This window comes from Rana temporaria, chromosome 1 (genome assembly GCF_905171775.1).
Source record: "Rana temporaria chromosome 1, aRanTem1.1, whole genome shotgun sequence".
In the NCBI taxonomy this organism is placed as follows: Eukaryota; Metazoa; Chordata; class Amphibia; order Anura; family Ranidae; genus Rana; species Rana temporaria.
The window spans coordinates 428,519,812-428,540,056 of record NC_053489.1 but is presented as its reverse complement, the minus strand read 5'-3'; the positions used below and the strand labels follow the sequence as shown (position 1 = coordinate 428,540,056).

The window sequence follows — 20,245 nt, the reverse complement described above, 5'->3', positions numbered from 1 at the left end:
AAAAAAAACATCCAGCGGTGATAAATCCACTCGTTCCCGGCTTCCTGCGTTGTCCTGATCCTGCGACGGCTGCGGGTGATCTCCCGCGATGAGAAGATCCAGCGTCGGGTGATCTCCGCTCCGGCGATGTGAAGATCCATCCATCCGGCGCAGCAGCATCCCGGACCTCCTCTCACCGCTGGGCACAGCCCAGCGAATGAGCGGCTGAAGCTGTGACATTTCTTATATAGAGGAGGCAGAGCCACCCGTCACGTGACCCCGCCCCCTCTGACGTACCCTCTGCTACGTCACTGGGGAAGCCCAAGAAGAGGAAAGACCTTTCCGCAAGAGTGGCACTGAAGAAACCGGGGATCACGGACAGCAACCCAGCCATGGACAATACCATTATCACGGACAGCAACCCAGCCATGGACAATACCATTATCACGGACAGCAACCCAGCCATGGACAATACCATTATCACGGACAGCAACCCAGCCATGGACAATATCATTATCACGGACAGCAACCCAGCCATGGACAATACCATTATCACGGACAGCAACCCAGCCATGGACAATACCATTATCACGGACAGCAACCCAGCCATGGACAATACCATTATCACGGACAGCAACCCAGCCATGGACAATACCATTATCACGGACAGCAACCCAGCCATGGACAATACCATTATCACGGACAGCAACCCAGCCATGGACAATACCATTATCACGGACAGCAACCCAGCCATTGACAATACCAGTATCACAGACAGCAACCCAGCCATGGACAATACCATTATCACGGACAGTAACCCAGCCATTGACAATACCATTATCACGGACAGCAACCCAGCCATGGACAATACCATTATCATGGACAGCAACCCAGCCATTGACAATACCAGTATCACAGACAGCAACCCAGCCATGGACAATACCATTATCACGGACAGCAAGCCAGCCATTGACAATACCAGTATCACAGACAGCAACCCAGCCATGGACAATACCATTATCACGGACAGCAACCCAGCCATTGACAATACCAGTATCACAGACAGCAACCCAGCCATGGACAATACCATTATCATGGACAGTAACCCAGCCATTGACAATACCATTATCACGGACAGCAACCCAGCCATGGACAATACCATTATCACGGACAGCAACCCAGCCATTGACAATACCATTATCACGGACAGCAACCCAGCCATTGACAATACCAGTATCACAGACAGCAACCCAGCCATGGACAATACCATTATCACGGACAGCAACCCAGCCATTGACAATACCAGTATCACAGACAGCAACCCAGCCATGGACAATACCATTATCACGGACAGCAACCCAGCCATGGACAATACCATTATCACGGACAGCAACCCAGCCATTGACAATACCAGTATCACAGACAGCAACCCAGCCATGGACAATACCATTATCATGGACAGTAACCCAGCCATTGACAATACCATTATCAAGGACAGCAACCCAGCCATGGACAATACCATTATCATGATCAGCAACCCAGCCATTGACAATACCAGTATCACAGACAGCAACCCAGCCATGGACAATACCATTATCACGGACAGCAACCCAGCCATGGACAATACCATTATCACGGACAGTAACCATGCCATTGACAATACCATTATGGATCCTCGCCTCATGGAGGTATGACTGGGCCTTGACGCGATCTTAGTTAGCATCAGGGAAAGGATGTTGTTCATTTTGTACTGTCATGCTGCATTTTTGCAGTAAAGTCATGTTAAGGGTGCATTCACACCACGATTTTGTCATTCCTTTTTTACTTACGATTTTAGCTTTAAAATCGTACAAATCTGTATGGCAAAACGGATCCATTCACTGCCATTCATTAATTTAGGTCCCCAAGTGCAACCGATTTGATCCGCATACGATTTGATACGATTTAAAATCAAAGGGGACCCCCAGATCCTGACCCCCCCCGTGTGAAATGGTAATGGGGTACACTGTACCTCTACCATTTCATGAAGGAAGTGTAAAGTATTGTAAAAAAACACACTGACACCAAAGAATAAAGTCCTTTATTAAAAAAAAAAACATCCAGCGGTGATAAATCCACTCGTTCCCGGCTTCCTGCGTTGTCCTGATCCTGCGACGGCTGCGGGTGATCTCCCGCGATGAGAAGATCCAGCGTCGGGTGATCTCCGCTCCGGCGATGTGAAGATCCATCCATCCGGCGCAGCAGCATCCCGGACCTCCTCTCACCGCTGGGCACAGCCCAGCGAATGAGCGGCTGAAGCTGTGACATTTCTTATATAGAGGAGGCAGAGCCACCCGTCACGTGACCCCGCCCCCTCTGACGTACCCTCTGCTACGTCACTGGGGAAGCCCAAGAAGAGGAAAGACCTTTCCCATACTTAACATTGGCTGCGCCATCTTTTTGGTGGTTTATCTTTACGCCTGAAAACGCCTTACGTAAATGGCGTATCTTTACTGTGACGGGCGTGCGTACATTCGTGAATAGTCGTATCTTGCTGATTTACATATTCTAGGCGTAAATCAGCGTACACGCCCCTAGCGGCCAGCGTAAATATGCAGCTAAGATACGACGGCGTAGGAGACTTACGCCGGTCGTATCTTAGCAACATTTAAGCGTATCTCAGTTTGAGCATACGCTTAAATATACGACGGCGCGGATTCGGACTTACGCCGGGGGAATCGACTGATACGCCATCGTAACTGTACCTGAATCTAGCTAACAGTGTGTGGTGTCATGGGACAAGACACTTTTCAGAGGAACTCTGCACTTTACAACTGCACAGAGGGAAGGCTGATGGGCTTTACTTCCTCTATCGTTCTTTGCAAAGTGAGAGCATAATGGGCTAGTATGCATCACATATTAGCCCATTGGAGCCCATAGCGCGCGGGAGATGTCAGTCACGGCCCATACGAGTGAAGAAACGGCACAGAGGTCTGTTTCTTCACAGCGCATGTGCCGATGACATCATCGGCGCACTTCAAGGTAAATATCTCCTAAACGGCACAGGTTTAGGATAGGGTGACCAGACATCCCAGTTTCAGAGGACAGTCCCCTGATTGAGGACAATGTCATCTTTCGGTTATAGCGCGGGCGTCAAGTAGTTACTATCTGGGAATAGGGTTGCGTTAAACGTTCAGGAGAGGGTTTTAAAACGTCCCGTGTACATGAAGCTTAAGGTAGTAAAAACCTTCTGGGGCTGAGGAGGTTAAGCATGCGTCAAGCGCACTTGAAATGCATGCAGTCACAAACACGCAGTTCTGTGCAGTTTCTGGTGTCAATGGGCCCTAAGCCAAGTCCGCGGTAGAACCAAGCAGTGAACAACACACATTGTCACGTTGGCCAAGTTGTTGATAAAGCTAGAGAAGGAAAAAAAAATGCACCAATCCTCACGCTTTGCTACGCCTTCACCAATAGCGCTTCGCAGCATCAGAAAAAGTCCCGCCCACCCTCGGAAGCCCGGCCCTATCCCGTTTGGCCGCAGAACTGATTCGGGTTGATGGTATTGTTTATGCCCGCTGAGCCCCGCCTTTGCTGATGACGTCGCCTGCCGTGTATCGCTCGGTTGTTGTGGTGGTAGGCCGTACTGGAGGGGAGTGAGGGAGCCGATGACCCGGTAGTGAGGAGAAGCGGAGCCCCGTGTCGGCTATAGAAGGGAGATGGCGGCCGTGTCCTCCAGGCGCTCAAAGGAGCAACAACAAGTGTCTGTCACAGCGGGACAGCAACCTTCCCCGTCCACCTCACCTCCACCTAGCAGCCTGGCCTCCCCGCCGCTCTCTCCTCCCCGGAGCCCGGAGATGTTGGCCGCTTGTGAGAGACCAGGCCCGGATAACCAGCCTGAGGGGGAGTTCATGCCTAGGCCCCTGTCTCCTCCCCCGGGAGAAGCCGCTGCCGTGTTATCCCCGGGCACCTTACCTCCAGCCCCGGCCCCCAGCTCGGACAGTAGTAGTAGCTCGTCCTCCTCCAGCCTGTCATCAGGGGGCAGCCCAGCCGAGAGCCCAGAGAGCGGAGGAGGAGGGCTGGGGCCTGTGGGGGGTCTGAGTGCTGTGAGTGGAGCCTTCCGAGAACTGTTCGAGGCTTGCAGGAATGGAGACGTGTCCCGGGTCAGAAGACTGCTGGAGCCGGGGAATGTCAATGCCAAGGACATGGCTGGAAGGAAGTCCACCCCGCTACACTTCGCTGCAGGTGCGGGACTGTCTCTTCTATAGTCAGTGGGTCACAAACGCGCGTTAACGCTCACAGGCAAAACGCGTTGCACGGGGGGTGCCGTTATAGGTTGACATCTTCACGGTTCTGCGTGCCGCGTTTGCACGAGCGCCGCAGCCCATTCATTTATGTAGGCTGCTCTACCTTCGTTCTCTGCAGAAGAAGGTCCCCGAGGCTTCACACCAGAACGCGATGCGGGAAACCCAAATTCAGTGCCGGTTTCCCACACCGCATTCAGATTGTACTGAAAGCGGAGGCCTTAAAAAAAAAAAATTAAAAGGCAGCAGCTACGAATACTGCAGCTGCTGTCTTTTAATAAATGGTCACTTACCTGTCCAGGGTGCCTGCGATGTCGGCATCTGAGGGCTGACCCGTTGCTCAGTCCTTGTATGCTGCTGCCGCCGCCATCCTCTGTGAGGGAATAAGAAAGTGAAGCGTTGCAGCTTCACTTCCCGGTTCCCTACTGCGCATGCGTGAGTCGCGCTGCGCATCCTCAGTGGTCCCCGCTGATCCCGTGTGTTTCTCAGAAGATGATGGGGGCGCAGTAATGTATGCCCGGAAGTGGGTGCAAATACCTGTATTAAACAGGTATCTGCACCCCCCTTCCCCCCGAAAGGTGTCAAATGTGACACCGGGGGGGGGGGGGGGGGTTCAGAAAAGTGGAGGTTCCATTTTTGTGTGGCCCTCTGCTTGAACTTGCGATCTGCAGCGGGTGTAAGTGCAAAGTTAGTGTTTGTAAACCCATTTAATTAAGTCAATGCCAGCCCCTGGCATAGCACACTGTGTTAGTCTTTTATAAAAACTAGGCTCCTAAATACCTGTTTAGAGCTGTCTTCAAGCCGGTCACATGACTCGCGGCCGCTGTATACCTCCAATGCATGGATACTACAGGAGGGACCGAGATCTCCCACTGACGTCAGCTAGGGAGGTCACATGTCTGTTCAGCCCCTCCTATAGTAGTGCTGGAAACCAGCCTGAAGATTGCTCTAAATAACCTCGCTTTTATAAAAGAATAATACAGTGTGGTATGTCAGGCTCTAATAAAGGGGCTGGCAGTGAGCATTGTAACTTTTTTATTTTATTTTACTAATGGCAGCTTGGGGGCACACACAGACACAACTGACAGGCAGGGAGGAGGAGGAGGTGAGGGGGAGAGATGAGAGCAGGGCTGTGGATGACTGAGGGATCTACTTTGACCACTGATCAGGGCTACTTCAAGGGACCAGGATATACATTTTTTGAGGGTTAACAAACAATTTAACTGACAATTGCACAGTCGTGCAACACTGTACACAGATAAAATGAATGTCTTTTTTCGCACATATAGAGCCTTAGTTTGGTGGTGGTATTTGATCACCTCTGTGTTTTTTTTAAGTCTACGAGCTATGGGATATTTTTATTTATTTTTTACTGGTAATAGCGGCGATCCGCGACTGTGATATTGCGGCAGATATTCTGATACTTTGTGGGGACCAGTGACTCTAATACCGTGATTAGTGCTAAAAAATGCATTGTCACTATACTAATGACACTAGCTAGCTAGGGGTTAAAGCGGATCTCCGCCGAAAAAAAAACATTAAAAGCCAGCAGCTACAAATACTGCAGCTGCTGACTTTTATAATAGGACACTTACCTGTCCTGGAGTCCAGCGCCGTCCGCAGCAGAGGACGAGCGATTGCTCGTCACTCTGCTGCCACCCCCGCCATCCTCGGTAAGGGAACCAGGAAGTGAAGCATTGCGGCTTCACTGCCCGGTTCCCTACGGCGCATGCACAAGTTGTGTGCAAAATTTGATGAAGAAAACTAGGACAGCCGCACTCCAAAAAAGCGTTTCTTTTTAATAAAATAGGTCACAAAACTGACATGTCACAGCAGAAATCAGAAAAATAAGCTATGATTAAGCACTGTATGACAGTGTGAAACGCGTCAGTGGTATTTTTCTGATTTGTGCTGTGACATGTCAGTTTTGTGACCTATTTTATTAAAAAGGAACGCTTTTTTTGGAGTGCGGCTGTCCTAGTTTTCTTCATCAATTTTTGCATGTCATTGCATTGCCGGCACCCAGGGTTTTGGATTTGGTGAGAGAGTTCTTTTGGTCTATCGGAGCGGTCACCCTTCTTCCCACAAGTTGTGTGCGCCGTGCTCACTGGTCCCCGCTGTGTTCTGGGAGCCGTGTGTTTTCCAGAACACAACGGGGGGGGTCGGATGGGGACGAACAGGATTTAACATCCTGCCCGCAGTCTACCTGCAGACTGCGTGGCCAGAAGTGGGTGCAAATACCTGTCTTTAGATATCTGCACCCCCTCCCCCCTGAAAGGTGTCAAATGTGACACCGGAGGGGGGGGGGGGGGACTGTTCCGATTAGTGGAAGTTTCACTTCAGGGCGGAGAGAAGTGAGAGAGAGAAGTAGGCACTTTTTTTTTTATATCATACTTGCCTAGGTAGATGCAGTATTGGTGTCACCCGCCCCCCCCGGATCCAACATTGAGCACCAAGCAATCAAACACTGCTTTTCGTTCATCAGGGCTCCCAAAGCAGAGAGCCGGTGACTCCGTTTTGGGGGGAAAAAAAATTTGTTTTAAATTTTAATGCAAAAAAATAAAAAACCCAGTACATAAACCAACTTTTTGGTAAAATATATAAAAGATGATGTTACATGGGTAAATGAATACCAGACGCGTTACTATTTAAAATTGTGCAATGGCGACAAACAGCGTAAATGTTGCTATTCATAGGCAAAGCTCTAAAAGTTTTTACAGGTTACCACTTTAGATTTACACAGGAGGTCTACAGTTAGAATTACTGCCCATAATCTGACGTTCGCGGTAATACCTCACAAGTGATCGCTGTTTTTGCGTGCAGGGCTTTATTTTTTTTTGCTTTAAACTTTTTAATTTTGAACACTTTTTGTGCTGTTAAAAAATGTAAACATCCCTTGTGACGGCAATAGGCATGTGACAAGTACTCTTTACGGAGAGATCCGGGGTCTATAAAGTGGAACTTTAGTCAGAAAATGAGGTCCTGCTAGATCACTTCAGGTTGGCACCTTTTGCAGGTATAGCTATGCAAAACATTAAAAATAAGTGTCTATGCTGTTTAAAATCAGTAATACACGGTCTCGCCCTGTTATGCACATGCTCAGTTCCGGTGCATTCCAGTACAGTCCAATGCAGGAAAAATGCAGCATGTTCTATTTTTTTTTTCTGCAACTGGAAAACCCTGGAACTGACTGCACTGGTGTGAATGATGCCATTGGAAACCATATAACCTACTTTCCATGCATTTTTTGATGCAGAAAAAAAACGCATTGGACTGCATGTGGTGTGAACTGACCCTAAAAGTGGAATTAAACCCTGCTATTCTTACAGCCAAGGAAGCTGCTTCTATTCGATCTGCAACTGTCAAGGTGCTGCACATGTGATCAGTTATGACACCAGATATTTGATGGTTTGACAGTTTGGTTAAGGCTTCATTCACACCTGAGCGATAGTTTTCAGGCGGAAAGTCGCGTGATTTTTACTGCAATTTTGTACAGGTCAACAGGTGACCAATGTAAAAAGCAGAAAAACGCGTGTAATCTGCCCAAAAAGAAGCTCATGTACTTTTTTGGGCTGCAGACGTTTTGCTTCAGGCGACTGAACAGGTGCCATTTCAATGAATAGGATTTTGCTTGTTGGGCATTTTTGAACTTTGGAGATGAGCGCTTTACGAGCTGTTGTGAATGCAGCACACGTAACAGTTGGCAATCCTGGCATTTCGGGAATGCGAGGCTCTGTTCACGCCTTGGCGTTTTTTATTTTCAGGCAGAAAGTCAAGTGTTTTGTTTGCCGTGTTTTGGGTACAGGTCAAAAGGTCACCAATGCAGAAAATGCCTTTAATCTACCAAAAAAGAAGCTCCTGAACTTTTTTGAGCTTCAGGCATTTTGCTTCAGATGACAAAACGCTCAGATGTGAATAGGGGCCATTGAAATGAATGGGATTCATCTTGTTGGATATTTTTTAGACCTGAGGCTTACAGCAGAAAAATGCACAAACGCCTAGGTGTGAACAGAGCCTAACTGTTTTTTGAACCCCCCCCCCCCCCTCTATCGTTTTCAGCCAAGGAAGCTGCCATCTTTGCCTCTGTTTAATCTACAACTGCCATGATGCTGCACATGTGATCAGTTATGACACCAGCCATTAGATGGTTCGGCAGTTTGGTTGAGAGCACAACCAGTGGGAGTGTTGGACTTCTGGCACGTGCCGGAAATGAAACTTTTATGGATGAGTTTACTTCCGCTTTAAATTGATGGATGTTCTGCTTTATGATTCACTGCTGTTCAGGGACTCTGGGCTTCAGAAAAATGGCAAATTACAGCCACACTAATTTTGTAAGCATAATTATAAATGTGGAATGTTTGTTCCTTGCTAAAGAACATTACCTATAACAACTTAATAAAAGATAAAGTTCAGTTTTAAGACCCCAGATCCTTCTAAGTATGGAATCTCGCTCTTAGAAAATGTTCATTCAATTGGCTTTAAGAAACACTTAAAAGAAAGAAAGAAAGGAAACTGTAGTCAGTTGCAACTGTTTTTGCAGATCAATCAGGGGAATCACTCAATTCTGAGGCAAATATTATGGCATCACCATGTACTTTGCAGTTGTAAAACAAACATCTGATTACATCCTGAAAAATAAAGTCATCCTCATCAAACATCCTTTCAATTGATGGAATAAGAAAAGTGTCCAAAATCTCCCCGTACCTTTACCTGACATGGAACCCCATATCTTCAATGATTGTATAAATTTGCATGTTTTCTTTAGGCGGTCGTCTTCATACATTTTATTGGAACGGCACCAAAGAAAAGCTCCATCATTGTCACCCTGCCCAATGCAGATTGGTGATTCATCACTGAATATCACTTTCCTCCACCATCCACAGTCCACGATTGCTTTTCTTTAGCCCACTGTGAACATTGTTTTATTTAAATTTTTTCTGTTTAGGTGTTGGTTTTTGTTTGGCTTTTCTGTATGTATATCCTAGTTCCTTTAGAGCCGGTTCACACTGGGGCGACTCAGCCGCCTGACAAGTCGCGTCCCATTCTATTCAAGTCGCTCCGACTTAGAAAAACGTTCCTGTACGACTTTGGGGGTGACTTGCATTGACTTCTATACAGAAGTCATTTTGCAAGTCGCCTCTGAAGTCGTCTTCAGGACGTCTTGGCGAGTCGCCCCCAAAGTCGTGCCGCCCCTGTGTGAACCGGCTCTCAGGCAATGTCTTACAGTTCAGTCACAGACATTTGACTCCAGTTTCTGATCATTTGTTTTGTTGTACATTTTCTGTTTTCAAGGCATATTGCTTTAAGTTTTCTAACTTGACGCTTTGATGTCTTCCTTGGTCTACCAGTAAGCTTCCCTTTTAACAACCTTCCCATTTAATTTGTACCAACGAAAACCATCATTAACACCTGAACAGAAAAAAACAAGGTTTCAGTGGGCTAAAGAAAAGCAACTGTGGATGGTGGAGGAAAGTGATATTCAGTGATGAATCACCAATCTGCATTGGGCAGGGTGACAATGCTGGAACTTTTCTTTGGTGCTGTTCCAATGAAATGTATGACGACCGCCTGAAGAAAACATGAACATTTCCACAATTATTGATGATATGGGGTTGCATGTCAGGTAAAGGTACGGGGGAGATGACCGGCATTAAATCTATATATATATATATATATATATATATATATATAAAACTCAACGTGTGTGTGTGTATATGTATGTTCCAGCATCACGTCCAAACGGCTAAAGATATTAACATGAAACTTGGCACACATGTTACTTATATGTCAGCAACAAACATAGGATAGGTGGTTTAACCCTTACCCACCCCCATTTGCCATGGTCGGGGTTTTCCTTTAAAGTCCCATTCAACTCTATGGGAAATACATGTTACTTCATAACTTCCAAACGGCTGTAGATATTTCGATAACACTTGGTCACATGTTACTTATATGTCCACTTAAACTATAGGATAGTTAATTTATCCCTTAACTACCCCCATTTGTGAGGGTCGGGGTTTTTGTTTAAAGTCCCATGCAAATCAATGGGAAATGTATGTTCCCACATAACTTCTGTACGCCGGGAGATATTTCAATAATACCTGGTACACATATTACTTATATGCCAAATAAAAATATATGACAGTTAAATTAACCCTTACCTACACCCTTATATAAAAGATGGGTATATTTATATTACTATGATTTTCCTCCCCAAAAGGTTAAGATGGGAAGACCGGGCAACGCCGGGTATTCAGCTAGTCTTCTATAAATGAACACGTTTATATTGAGATTTTGGACACTTTTTTCTTATTCCATCAATTGAATGGATGTTTGGTGATGATGATATCGTTTTTCAGGATGTAATCTGATGCAGATTTTTGTTTTTAGAACTGCAAAGTACATGGTGATGCCATAATATTTTCCTCAGAATTGATGATTCCATATTTTTTTTCCTCTGCTTGATCTGCAAAAACAGTTGCAACTGACTACAGTTTTCTTTCCCTTTTTTCCTTTTTTTTTTTTTATTTTATTTTTTTTAACTGTTTCTTGAAGCCAGAAGGTTGGAATGTTAAATGAAAATAGTTTTAAGGCATGTCTGTGATTAGTTTTGTTTTCTGCACAATTAAACAATTCAATGAACATTTTTCTAGATTGGTTCCATACTTTTTGCCAGGGGTTGTATATGCGATCCTGTGATTTCTGCTGGAAGCATGCTCTTCCAGCACTGATACCAAGCTATTACAGGCAGCACTAGGTCTTGTAATAATGATTGGGAGCCTGAAGAGGCTCTCAATCACATGATCGCTGTAATAGCCTGTAATTGGCTATAATAGTGATCATTCGCTCTGTAGCCTGCACTTGTGTTTGTTTTCCATAAAGAAGAAAACACACATGGTATCTTTTCCTCCTCCCTAGAGAAGTCTGTTTACTTAATATTTTAATTTTTTTTTAGATTAAGGGCTTTGATCTGGTTTAGTGAGTGTCAGTGTTTTGTGTAAGGCCCCTTTCACACAGGGCGAATCTGTAGCGGAGTCTGCCAGCTCAGCGGGAGATCGCTCTGTTGATCTTCGCTGAGCTGGCGGATGACGGGTCCGTCTCTGCTCACTGAGCGGGGAGGGACCTGTCAGAGCCCTGCTCATCTCTATGGGGAGATCGGACGAAAACGGACAGCTCATCCGATTCGATCTGCCAAGACAGATGGCAGATGTATTGCCATAAGTCTGTTTCGATCGGATGGCAGACGGTTGTCAGCGGACATATCTCCGCTGACATCTGCTTGCCCATATAAGTCAATGGATGGCCCACTTGGATCAGCCTGAAAAACAGACAGGAGGATCCGAGGGTGCTTATCGCGTGAAAGGGACTTTAGTGTCAGTGGCAGTATAAATGTTAATGGCAGTGTAACAGTCTAAGGGTCAGTGTGTTTTATGTAAGGGGGGAAAAAAGGTTTTATATTTGGTGTTGGTCTGTTTAAATAGGACACAAATCAAAGTGTATATTATTTTTTTCTTGGCCCTACTATGGGTACCATAGAACAGATAACACATACATGTAATATTGCCATGATCGTCAGGAGTAGGCAAATTTATTTTGCAGGTTTTCTTGGTAGTGGGTTATGGCATAAGAATACAGTACCTTGAAAAAGTATTCATACCCCTTGAAATTTTCCACATTTTGTCATGTTACAATCAAAAACGCAAATGCATTTTATATGATAGACCAACACAAAGTGGCACGTAATTGTGAAGTGGAAGGAAAATGATAAATGGTTTTCCAAATTTTGAAAAGTGTGTCGTTTGTTTTCAGCCCCCTTTACTCTGATGCCCCTATCTGAAATCCTGTGGAACCAACTGCCTTCAGAATTCATCTAATTAGTAAACAGTCCAGTATAAATATGGCTGTTTTGTGAAGCCCTCATGGGTTTGTTAGAGCAGGGCTTGACAAATTTGCTTGGAATCTAGGAGCCAGCTAAAAAGTTAGGAGCCAGGAACGCACCCCGTCCCTCCGATCTTGCGTGCAGAAGCAAACGCACCGGTATACATGTCCTCAACATGGGGGGGTTCTTTGGGGCAGTGGGGGCTTGTCACCATGTTGACAAACCCTGGCCGTTGGTTGTCGGTAAGCGGGCGGGGGGCTTATCGGAATCTGTGAGCCCCTTTAATAATAAGGGACCCCCAGATCTCTGCCCCCACCCTATGTGAATGAGTATGGGGTACATTTTACCTCTACCCATTCACCTAAAAAAAAAAAGTGTCAAAATATAAAGCACACTACACAGGTATTTTAACCACTTAACTGCACCATAGCCGAATAACGGCTACAGCGCGGCTCAATAACTCTGGGAGGGCGTACATTGACGTCCTCCAAGAATCGCGCTCCAGTGCGCACATGGAACCTGGAGCATCACAGTAAATGGCTGCTGACCCCACCCCATGCTTGTATAAGTAGTGGCAAACTGGGCATTGGAGCGGGAGAGAGCGGCGTGTCAACATTGGAAGAAGACAACGGAGAAGACTGGGCAAGAGCGAGCAAAAGAGCAGAAGATAGCGGCGGAGACCTGGCAGAAGACATCGGACAGAGAGAGAAGAAGCGGAGAAGAGCCGGAGAGGGCAGAAGAAGTCGGAAGAGACCCCCGGAGCTGCTTAATAAATTACTTTTAAAACCTGTGTAGTGTGTTTTATTTTTTGACACTTTTTTTTTTTTTTAGGTGAATGGGTAGGAGAAATCTCCTTCACCCGTCCTCATAGCTCTGCTGGGCGGAAGTGACGTCAAAACGTCAGTCCCGCCCAGCCTCTTGAAGAAACATTTTTTTTTTTTTGTCATTTGAAAAAATGACTTTTTTTTTTTTTTTTTGCATTTAAGACTAATTATGAGATCTGAGGTCTTTTTGACCCCAGATCTCATATTTAAGAGGACCTGTCATGCTTTTTTCTATTACAAGGGATGTTTACATTCCTTGTAATAGGAATAAAAGTGATCAATTTTTTTTTTTTTTTTTTCAGTGTAAAAAATTATAAAACTAAATAAAAATAAATAAGAAAACCAAAAAAATTTTTTTTAAAGCGCCCCGTCCCGACGAGCTCGCGCGCAGAAGCAAACGCATACGCGAGTAGCGCCCGCATATGAAAACGGTATTCAAACCACACAAGTGAGGTATCGCAGCGATCGTTAGAGTGAGAGCAATAATTCTAGCCCTAGACCTACTCTGCAACTCAAAAAATGCAACCTGTAGAATTTTTTAAACGTCGCCTATCGAGATTTTTAAGGGTAAAAGTTTGACGCCATGCCACGAGCGGGCGCAATTTTTAAGCGTGACATGTTGGGTATCATTTTACTCGGCGTAACATTATCTTTCACAATATATAAAAAAATTGGGCAAAATGTATTGTTGTCTTATTTTTTAATTCAAAAAAGTGATTTTTATCCAAAAAAAGTGCGCTTGTAAGACCGCTGCGCAAATACGGTGTAACAAAAAGTATTGCAATGACTGCCATTTTATTCCCTAGGATGTCTGCTAAAAAAATATATATAATGTTTGGGGGTTCTGATTAATTTTCTAGCAAAAAAATTGTGATTTTCACATGAAGGAGAGAAGTGCCAGAATTAACCCGGTGGGCAAGTGGTTAAAGGGGGCTTCCAGATTCCGATAAACCCTCTGCCCGCAGACCCCGGCAACCAACGGCCAGGGTTGTGGGGAAGAGGCCCTTGTCCTCATCAACATAGCGACAAGGTGCTTTTGGGGTGGGTGCCATGTTGAGGGCATGCGGCCTGGTACGGTTCAGGAAGGAGGGGCGCTTGCCTGACCAGCCAGGCTGCGTGCTCCCATAAGGGTCTCATATGGATTTTGGGGGGACCCCCATGCAGTTTTTCGGCATAGGGTCTTCCCCCTTAAAATCAATAACAGACCAAAGGGCCTGGTATGCTCTTGGAGGGGGAACCAATGACGTTTTTTTTTTGGCGTGGAGTTCTTCCCAAAGATTCATACCAGACACAGTGCCTGGTATTGTCGGGTATCAAAGTCGGATCCCTGTTCATTGAAGTCGGATTTCATGTCGTAGGGCATAGTCAATCCAAAGTAGTACGACTGTTGTGACGTACCAGTGTGAATCCGACCTTGGTGAACAAACTGCATCATGAAGGCCAAGGAACACACCAGACAGGTCAGGGATAAAGTTGTAGACAAGCTTAAAGTGTTTATAAACTGAATTTCAACCTATAAACCAAACTGTGAAAATAGGACAAAAATGTAGCGCTCTTGAGATAAGTACCAATCACTAAATAACTGTAAACAAATCACCAGTGATAAAACTAATATATATAAATAGTCCCACGTAATTAATAGTCCATAGAGTGAAGCGATATTCAAACAAGATTCAATCTTCTTAAAATCTTCCACCACACCATGCTTGTGCCACCACCCCTCTGGAATCGCACTCACTAGCTAAAAATGCCTCCCACTCTCGTGTTCGGCTCAAGAGCTTGTTAATTGGAACTCCAATGGGTTAAACGACCATGCATCCACTGTGTTTTAACTCAGGACAAAACAACCATCCAATATACAACTGTGTTTCAACTCAGGGTTTATCCACACATGTAAATAAAAAAAAGTGCTCCAATAGTGTAAAAATGGTAACGACCAATTTATTAAATTCCACACAAACACTTCATTCATTGCACTCGCATGACGAACTTTAAAAACCAGCCTTGAAAAATCACAGCAAACGTGTATGTGATAGCTCTGCGGTGCTTTACGGCGGGGATATGCAATTAGCGGACCTCCAGCTGTTGCAGAACTACAAATCCCATGAGGCATAGCAAGGCTCTGACAGCCACGAGCATGACACCCAGAGGCAGAGGCATGATGGGATTTGTAGTTTTGCAACATCTGGAGGTCCGCTAATTGTATATCCCTGCTTTACGGTCACAGCGGACCCGAGATATGCGCTCAATCAAGGTCTCTCACCCCCTCCTGGATCCCAGACCGTACTGATCGTATCTTGTGCTTTAGCTGCGGTGTCTCACGTCAGTGTATATTCCTATCATGCAGCCACGCCCCCGACGTTTCGTCACTTGGAATATTCATGTGTTAGAATGCCTAGTCAAAGTCCCAGACCTAAATCCAATTGAGAATCTGTGGCAAACTTGAAAATCGCTGTTCACAGATGCTCTCCATCCAGTCTGACAGAGCTTGAGCTATTTTGCAAAGCAGAATGGGCAAAAAAAATGTACTCTCCTAGATGTGAAAAGCTGGTAGAAACATCCCCAAAAAGACTTGCAGCTGTAATTGCAGCGAAAGGTGGTTCTACAAAGTATTGACTCATGAAATTGGAAAAACCTCTTATAATTTTCACAATTATGTGCCACTTTGTGTTGGTTTATCGCAAGGGTCCTCAAACTTTTTAAACAGGGGGCCAGTTCACGGTCCCTCAGACTGTTGGGGGGCCGGACTATAGTTTAAAAAAATATAAACAAATTCCTATGCACACATGCTATTTGTAGTGCAAAAAAACAGGAAAAACTATTTAATATTTAAAATTAAACTATTTTAATCAACATAAACTTATTAGTATTTCACAGACTCCCCTCATCACAGAACCCCCTATGCATCACAAAACCCTCTCATCACAGAACCTCTGCATCACAGATCCCTCCATCACAGATTCCCCCCCATCAAAAAGCCCCCATATCGGGTCATCCATCATAAATCCCCCCCATCACAGACCCACCCATAACAAATCTTCCCACCACAAAGCCCCCCAGCACAAACTCCTCTCCATCACAGCCCCCCATAACAGAATCCCCCCCATCACAGATCCCCCTATAAGATTCCCCCCATCAGTTTCCCCCCCCCAATCACAGATCCCCCATAACAGACTCCTCCCATCACAGATCCCCCACATCGATATTACACTGCCGCCCCTTCTATAATATCACAGCACCCCCCCTTCTCGCTGCTACCTAATCACACAAGACGTGAAGCAGGGCAGGTCCGGACAAAGGCCGGGACTTTGCAAGTGAAAGGCAAGTGATTGATTGCTGGGACTGTCCCACTGCCTAGTAACCAATCACCCGCTTCTTAACTCAAAAGGTCCCGCCCTTTGTCCAGACCTGTCATGTTTCTCGTCTTGTGTAATAAAGGTAGCAGAGGGGGATTGCTGCAATGTTAAAGGGGTCGGGTAAATCACACTGGCGGGCCGGATGTGGCCCGCGGGCCATAGTTTGAGGATCTCTGGTCTATCGCATAAAATTACAATAAGATACTTGCATCTTTCATCCAGTTTCGCACTGACATTTCTGTATTCTGAGTCATGGGGAAAGCAAAAGAATTGTTAAACGATCTGCGGGAAAGGGTAGTTAAACTGTATAAAACAGGAAAGGGATATAAAAAGATATCCAATTAAATGAGATTGCAAATCAGCAGTGTTCAAACTCTAATCAAGAAGTGGAAAACGAGGGGTTCTGTTGAAACCAAACCATGTCGGGTAGACCAACTAAAATTTCAGCCACAACTGCCAGGAAAATTTGTTTCTCGATGCAAAGAAAAGCTCACGAATAACTTCAGGTAAAATACAGGACTCTGTGAAAACATGCGGTGTGGCTGTTTCAAGATGCACAATAAGGAGGCAATTGAAGAAAGATGGGCTGCATGGTTGTCGTGTCACCAGATGGAAGCCATTAATACGCACATGCCACAAAGTATCCCGCTTACAATACGCCAAACAGCACAGAGACAAGCTTCAAACCTTCTGGCACAAAGTCATTTGGAGTGATGAGACCAAAATTTAGCTTTTTGGCCACAACCATAAACGCCTATGATGAAAGGTACGGTCGTGTATCGCTGATGTTTTGGGGATGTGTGAGCTACAAAGACACAGGAAATCTGGTCAAAATGTTGGCAAGATGAATGCAGTATGTTATCAAAAAATACTGGAGGAACATTTGCATTCATCAGCCAGGAAGCTGCACATGGGACGTACTTGGACATTCCAACGTGACAATGATCCAAAACACAAGGCCAAGTCAACCTGTCATTGGCTACAGCAGAATAAACTGAAGGTTCTAGAGTGGCCATCTTAGTCTCCTGACCTCAATATCATTGAGCCACTCTGGGGAGATCTCAAACGTGCAGTTCATGCAAGACAGCCCAAGAATTTACAGGAGTTGGAGGCTTTTTGCCAAGAGAAATGGGCATTTTTACCATCTGAGAAGATAAAGAGCCTCATCCACAAATACCACAAAAGACTTCAAGCTGTCATTGATGTTATAGGGGGAAATACACGGTATTAAGGCCATACATGGTCGAATTTCGAAAGAATTTCTTTTGAAAAATCAGAAAATGTGTGCGTTTTTGTGATCCGATGGTGCCACCATTGATTTTGAAATTCAAAGTTACTACAGAAAATAAGTTTTGTGTCTGGGAATCTTTTCTTTCCGTGAACTTCTCTTTTCTTGCACGTGTGCATTTCTTTTTTGATTACATTTCTCGCACGATTCTAGCAAAGTGTCATTTCTTCAGTGTTGTCACATGAAAAGATATAATAAAATATTTACAAAAATGTGAGGGGTGTACTCACCCTGTGAGATGCTGTGTGTGTGTGTGTGTGTGTGTGTGTGTGTGTGTGTAATTTGACGGCAATAATAAAAAAGTACGTAAGAAGTGTCAAAAAGGCCTGGTCTTCAAGTGGTTAATCCATGTATGAAGTCCTCAGTTCAGTAGGGTGCATATCGGCATTATTAGGCTTCATGAACACAGGACATGGTTCAACCTCTCCTGAACAATTTAACTTGACAGCTTGAAACTGCGTCTAAAAATGGGCGTTTAGTCGCGTTTGCGTCTAGAAGGGTATGCAAATTTTTTTTTTTACTTTTTTTTTTTTTGAGAAATGTTTGTAAACGAATCGCTGCTAAACGCAGTAATTCGTTTACAAGATATTACAGGCATTTGGCATTTCATATGCCTCTGAACGTCCGTCTGAACCCATTTTTTTTGCGTTCCAAAAAAGCTTCTAAACTCGGCTGCCTCAAAACGATTATAAATGACCATGCGTACATGTACTGATAAGAGAACATAGAGGAGAGTTCAGGGACAGTGGAAAAAAATGCCCAACTGCTCCTAAATGTCCATTTATTAGCAGCAGTGTACATGAGGCCTTACAACATTGCTTTGAGTACAAATGACCAGCGATGAATAAAATAAAAACTGCTGCTCCCGGTCTGTTCCCACCAATCACAGGCGGCTGCGGGCTATTGTTTTTATTCAGAAAGGCTATTCCTGGTAGACTTGCAGTGAGATAAGAGGATCATAAAGGCACAAAGGAAATGCGTACAACCGCTCCCTTGTACATGGAAAAGTACAAACTATGCACAGAAACAAGGATTTTCATATATTGACACACACTGATCAGATTGTGTATATTAGACCAGGCTCTTTTCCTGACATTTCTCCTTTAAACCACTTGACCTCTGAAAGATTTACCCCTTCATGACCAGGCAATTTTTTTGCTTTTTGGCACTGTTATTTTAACTAACGATTGTGCTGTCATGCCAAACCCAAATTAAAGTTTTATAGAACTTTTTGTCGTGTCTTTTGATCGTGTGTTAATCACCACTGGGTTTTTTATTTTTTGCGCTATTAAGAAAAAAGATAACGTTTTGGGAAAAAAATATATTTTTACTTTCTGCTATAAAACATATCCAATAACAAAAATCAGACTGCTTCATAAATTTAGGCCACTATGTTGTATTCTTCTACATATTTTTGGTAAATAAAAAAAAAAAAATCCAGATTAAGCGTATATTGGTTTGCGTGAACATTATAGCATCCCCAAACTATGGTGTGTGTGTGTGTGTGTGTGTGTGTGTGTGTGTATACACAGGGTTCAATGAATCCCGGGCACCAGGTCGCCATTGCGACTAGAATTAGCGACCTGGCGCGGCACAGCTGGGGGTATCCTGTGTCTCCGTGTGCCCCCACCTCCCCCGCCGCGCAATCATGTCGGGCCGCGCTTGCCGGTAATTGAGGCCGCGGCTTTGCGCCCTTCTGCAGGCCTATGCTTCCCCTGTCTGTTTTCACTGCCATCTCCTTCCCTCTAATTAGAACCCCCAAACATTATATATATATATATAAATAACACCCTAGAGAATAAAATGGTGGTCGTTGCAATACTTTCTTTCACACCGTATTTGCGCAGCGGTCGTACAAGCGCACTTTTTTGCGGAAAAAATACACTTTTTTGAATTAAAAAATAAGACAACAGTAAAGTTAGCCCAATTTTTTTTTTTTATCATGTGAAAGATAATGTTACGCCGAGTAAATTGATACTCGACATGTCACGCTTCAAAATTGCATCAGCTCGTGGAATGGTGACAAACTTTTACCTTTTTAAAATCTCCATAGGCAACGTTTAAAAAATTCTACAGGTTGCATGTTTTGAGTTACAGAGGAGGTCTAAGGCTAGAATTATTGCTCTCGCTCTACCAATCGTGGAAATGCCTCACATGTCTGGTTTGAACACCGCTTTCATATGCAGGCGCTACTCACGTATGCGTTCGCTTCTGCGCGCAAGCTCGGCAGGATGGGGCGCGTTCCTGGCTCCTAACTTTTTTAGCTGGCTCCTAGATTCCAAGCAAATTTGTCAAGCCGTGTGTGTGTGTGTGTGTGTGTGTGTGTGTGTGTGTGTGTGTAATATATATAAATTACACTTTGTGGGAACCAGTGACTCTAATGCTGCATACACACGGTCGGAAATTTCCGACAACAAATGTTCGATGCAAGCTTGTTGTCGGAATATCCGACCGTGTGTAGGCTCCATCATACATTTGCTGTCGGAATTTCCGACAAATGTTTGAGAGCTGGTTCTCAAGTTTTCTTACAACAAAAGTTGTCAGAAATTCAGATCGTGTGTAGCTAAATCCGACGCACAAAATTCCATGCATGCTCTGAATCAAGCAGAAGAGCCGCACTGCCTATTGAACTTAATTTT

At 44.7% G+C, this 20,245-nt stretch overlaps 1 protein-coding gene across 2 annotated transcripts in view; it reads left to right on the top strand.

Moving 5' to 3' along the window:
* The first annotated feature begins 3,478 nt into the window (after nucleotides 1-3,478).
* The window catches only part of TNKS (tankyrase), a 239,785-nt gene continuing 223,018 nt past the window's right edge, over nucleotides 3,479-20,245 (top strand). For both annotated transcript variants that reach the window (XM_040325353.1, XM_040325352.1), the window contains exon 1: nucleotides 3,479-4,200. In XM_040325353.1, the coding sequence (XP_040181287.1) occupies nucleotides 3,675-4,200 (526 nt within the window). In that variant the 5' untranslated portion in view covers nucleotides 3,479-3,674. The remainder of the gene's footprint in view (nucleotides 4,201-20,245) is intronic.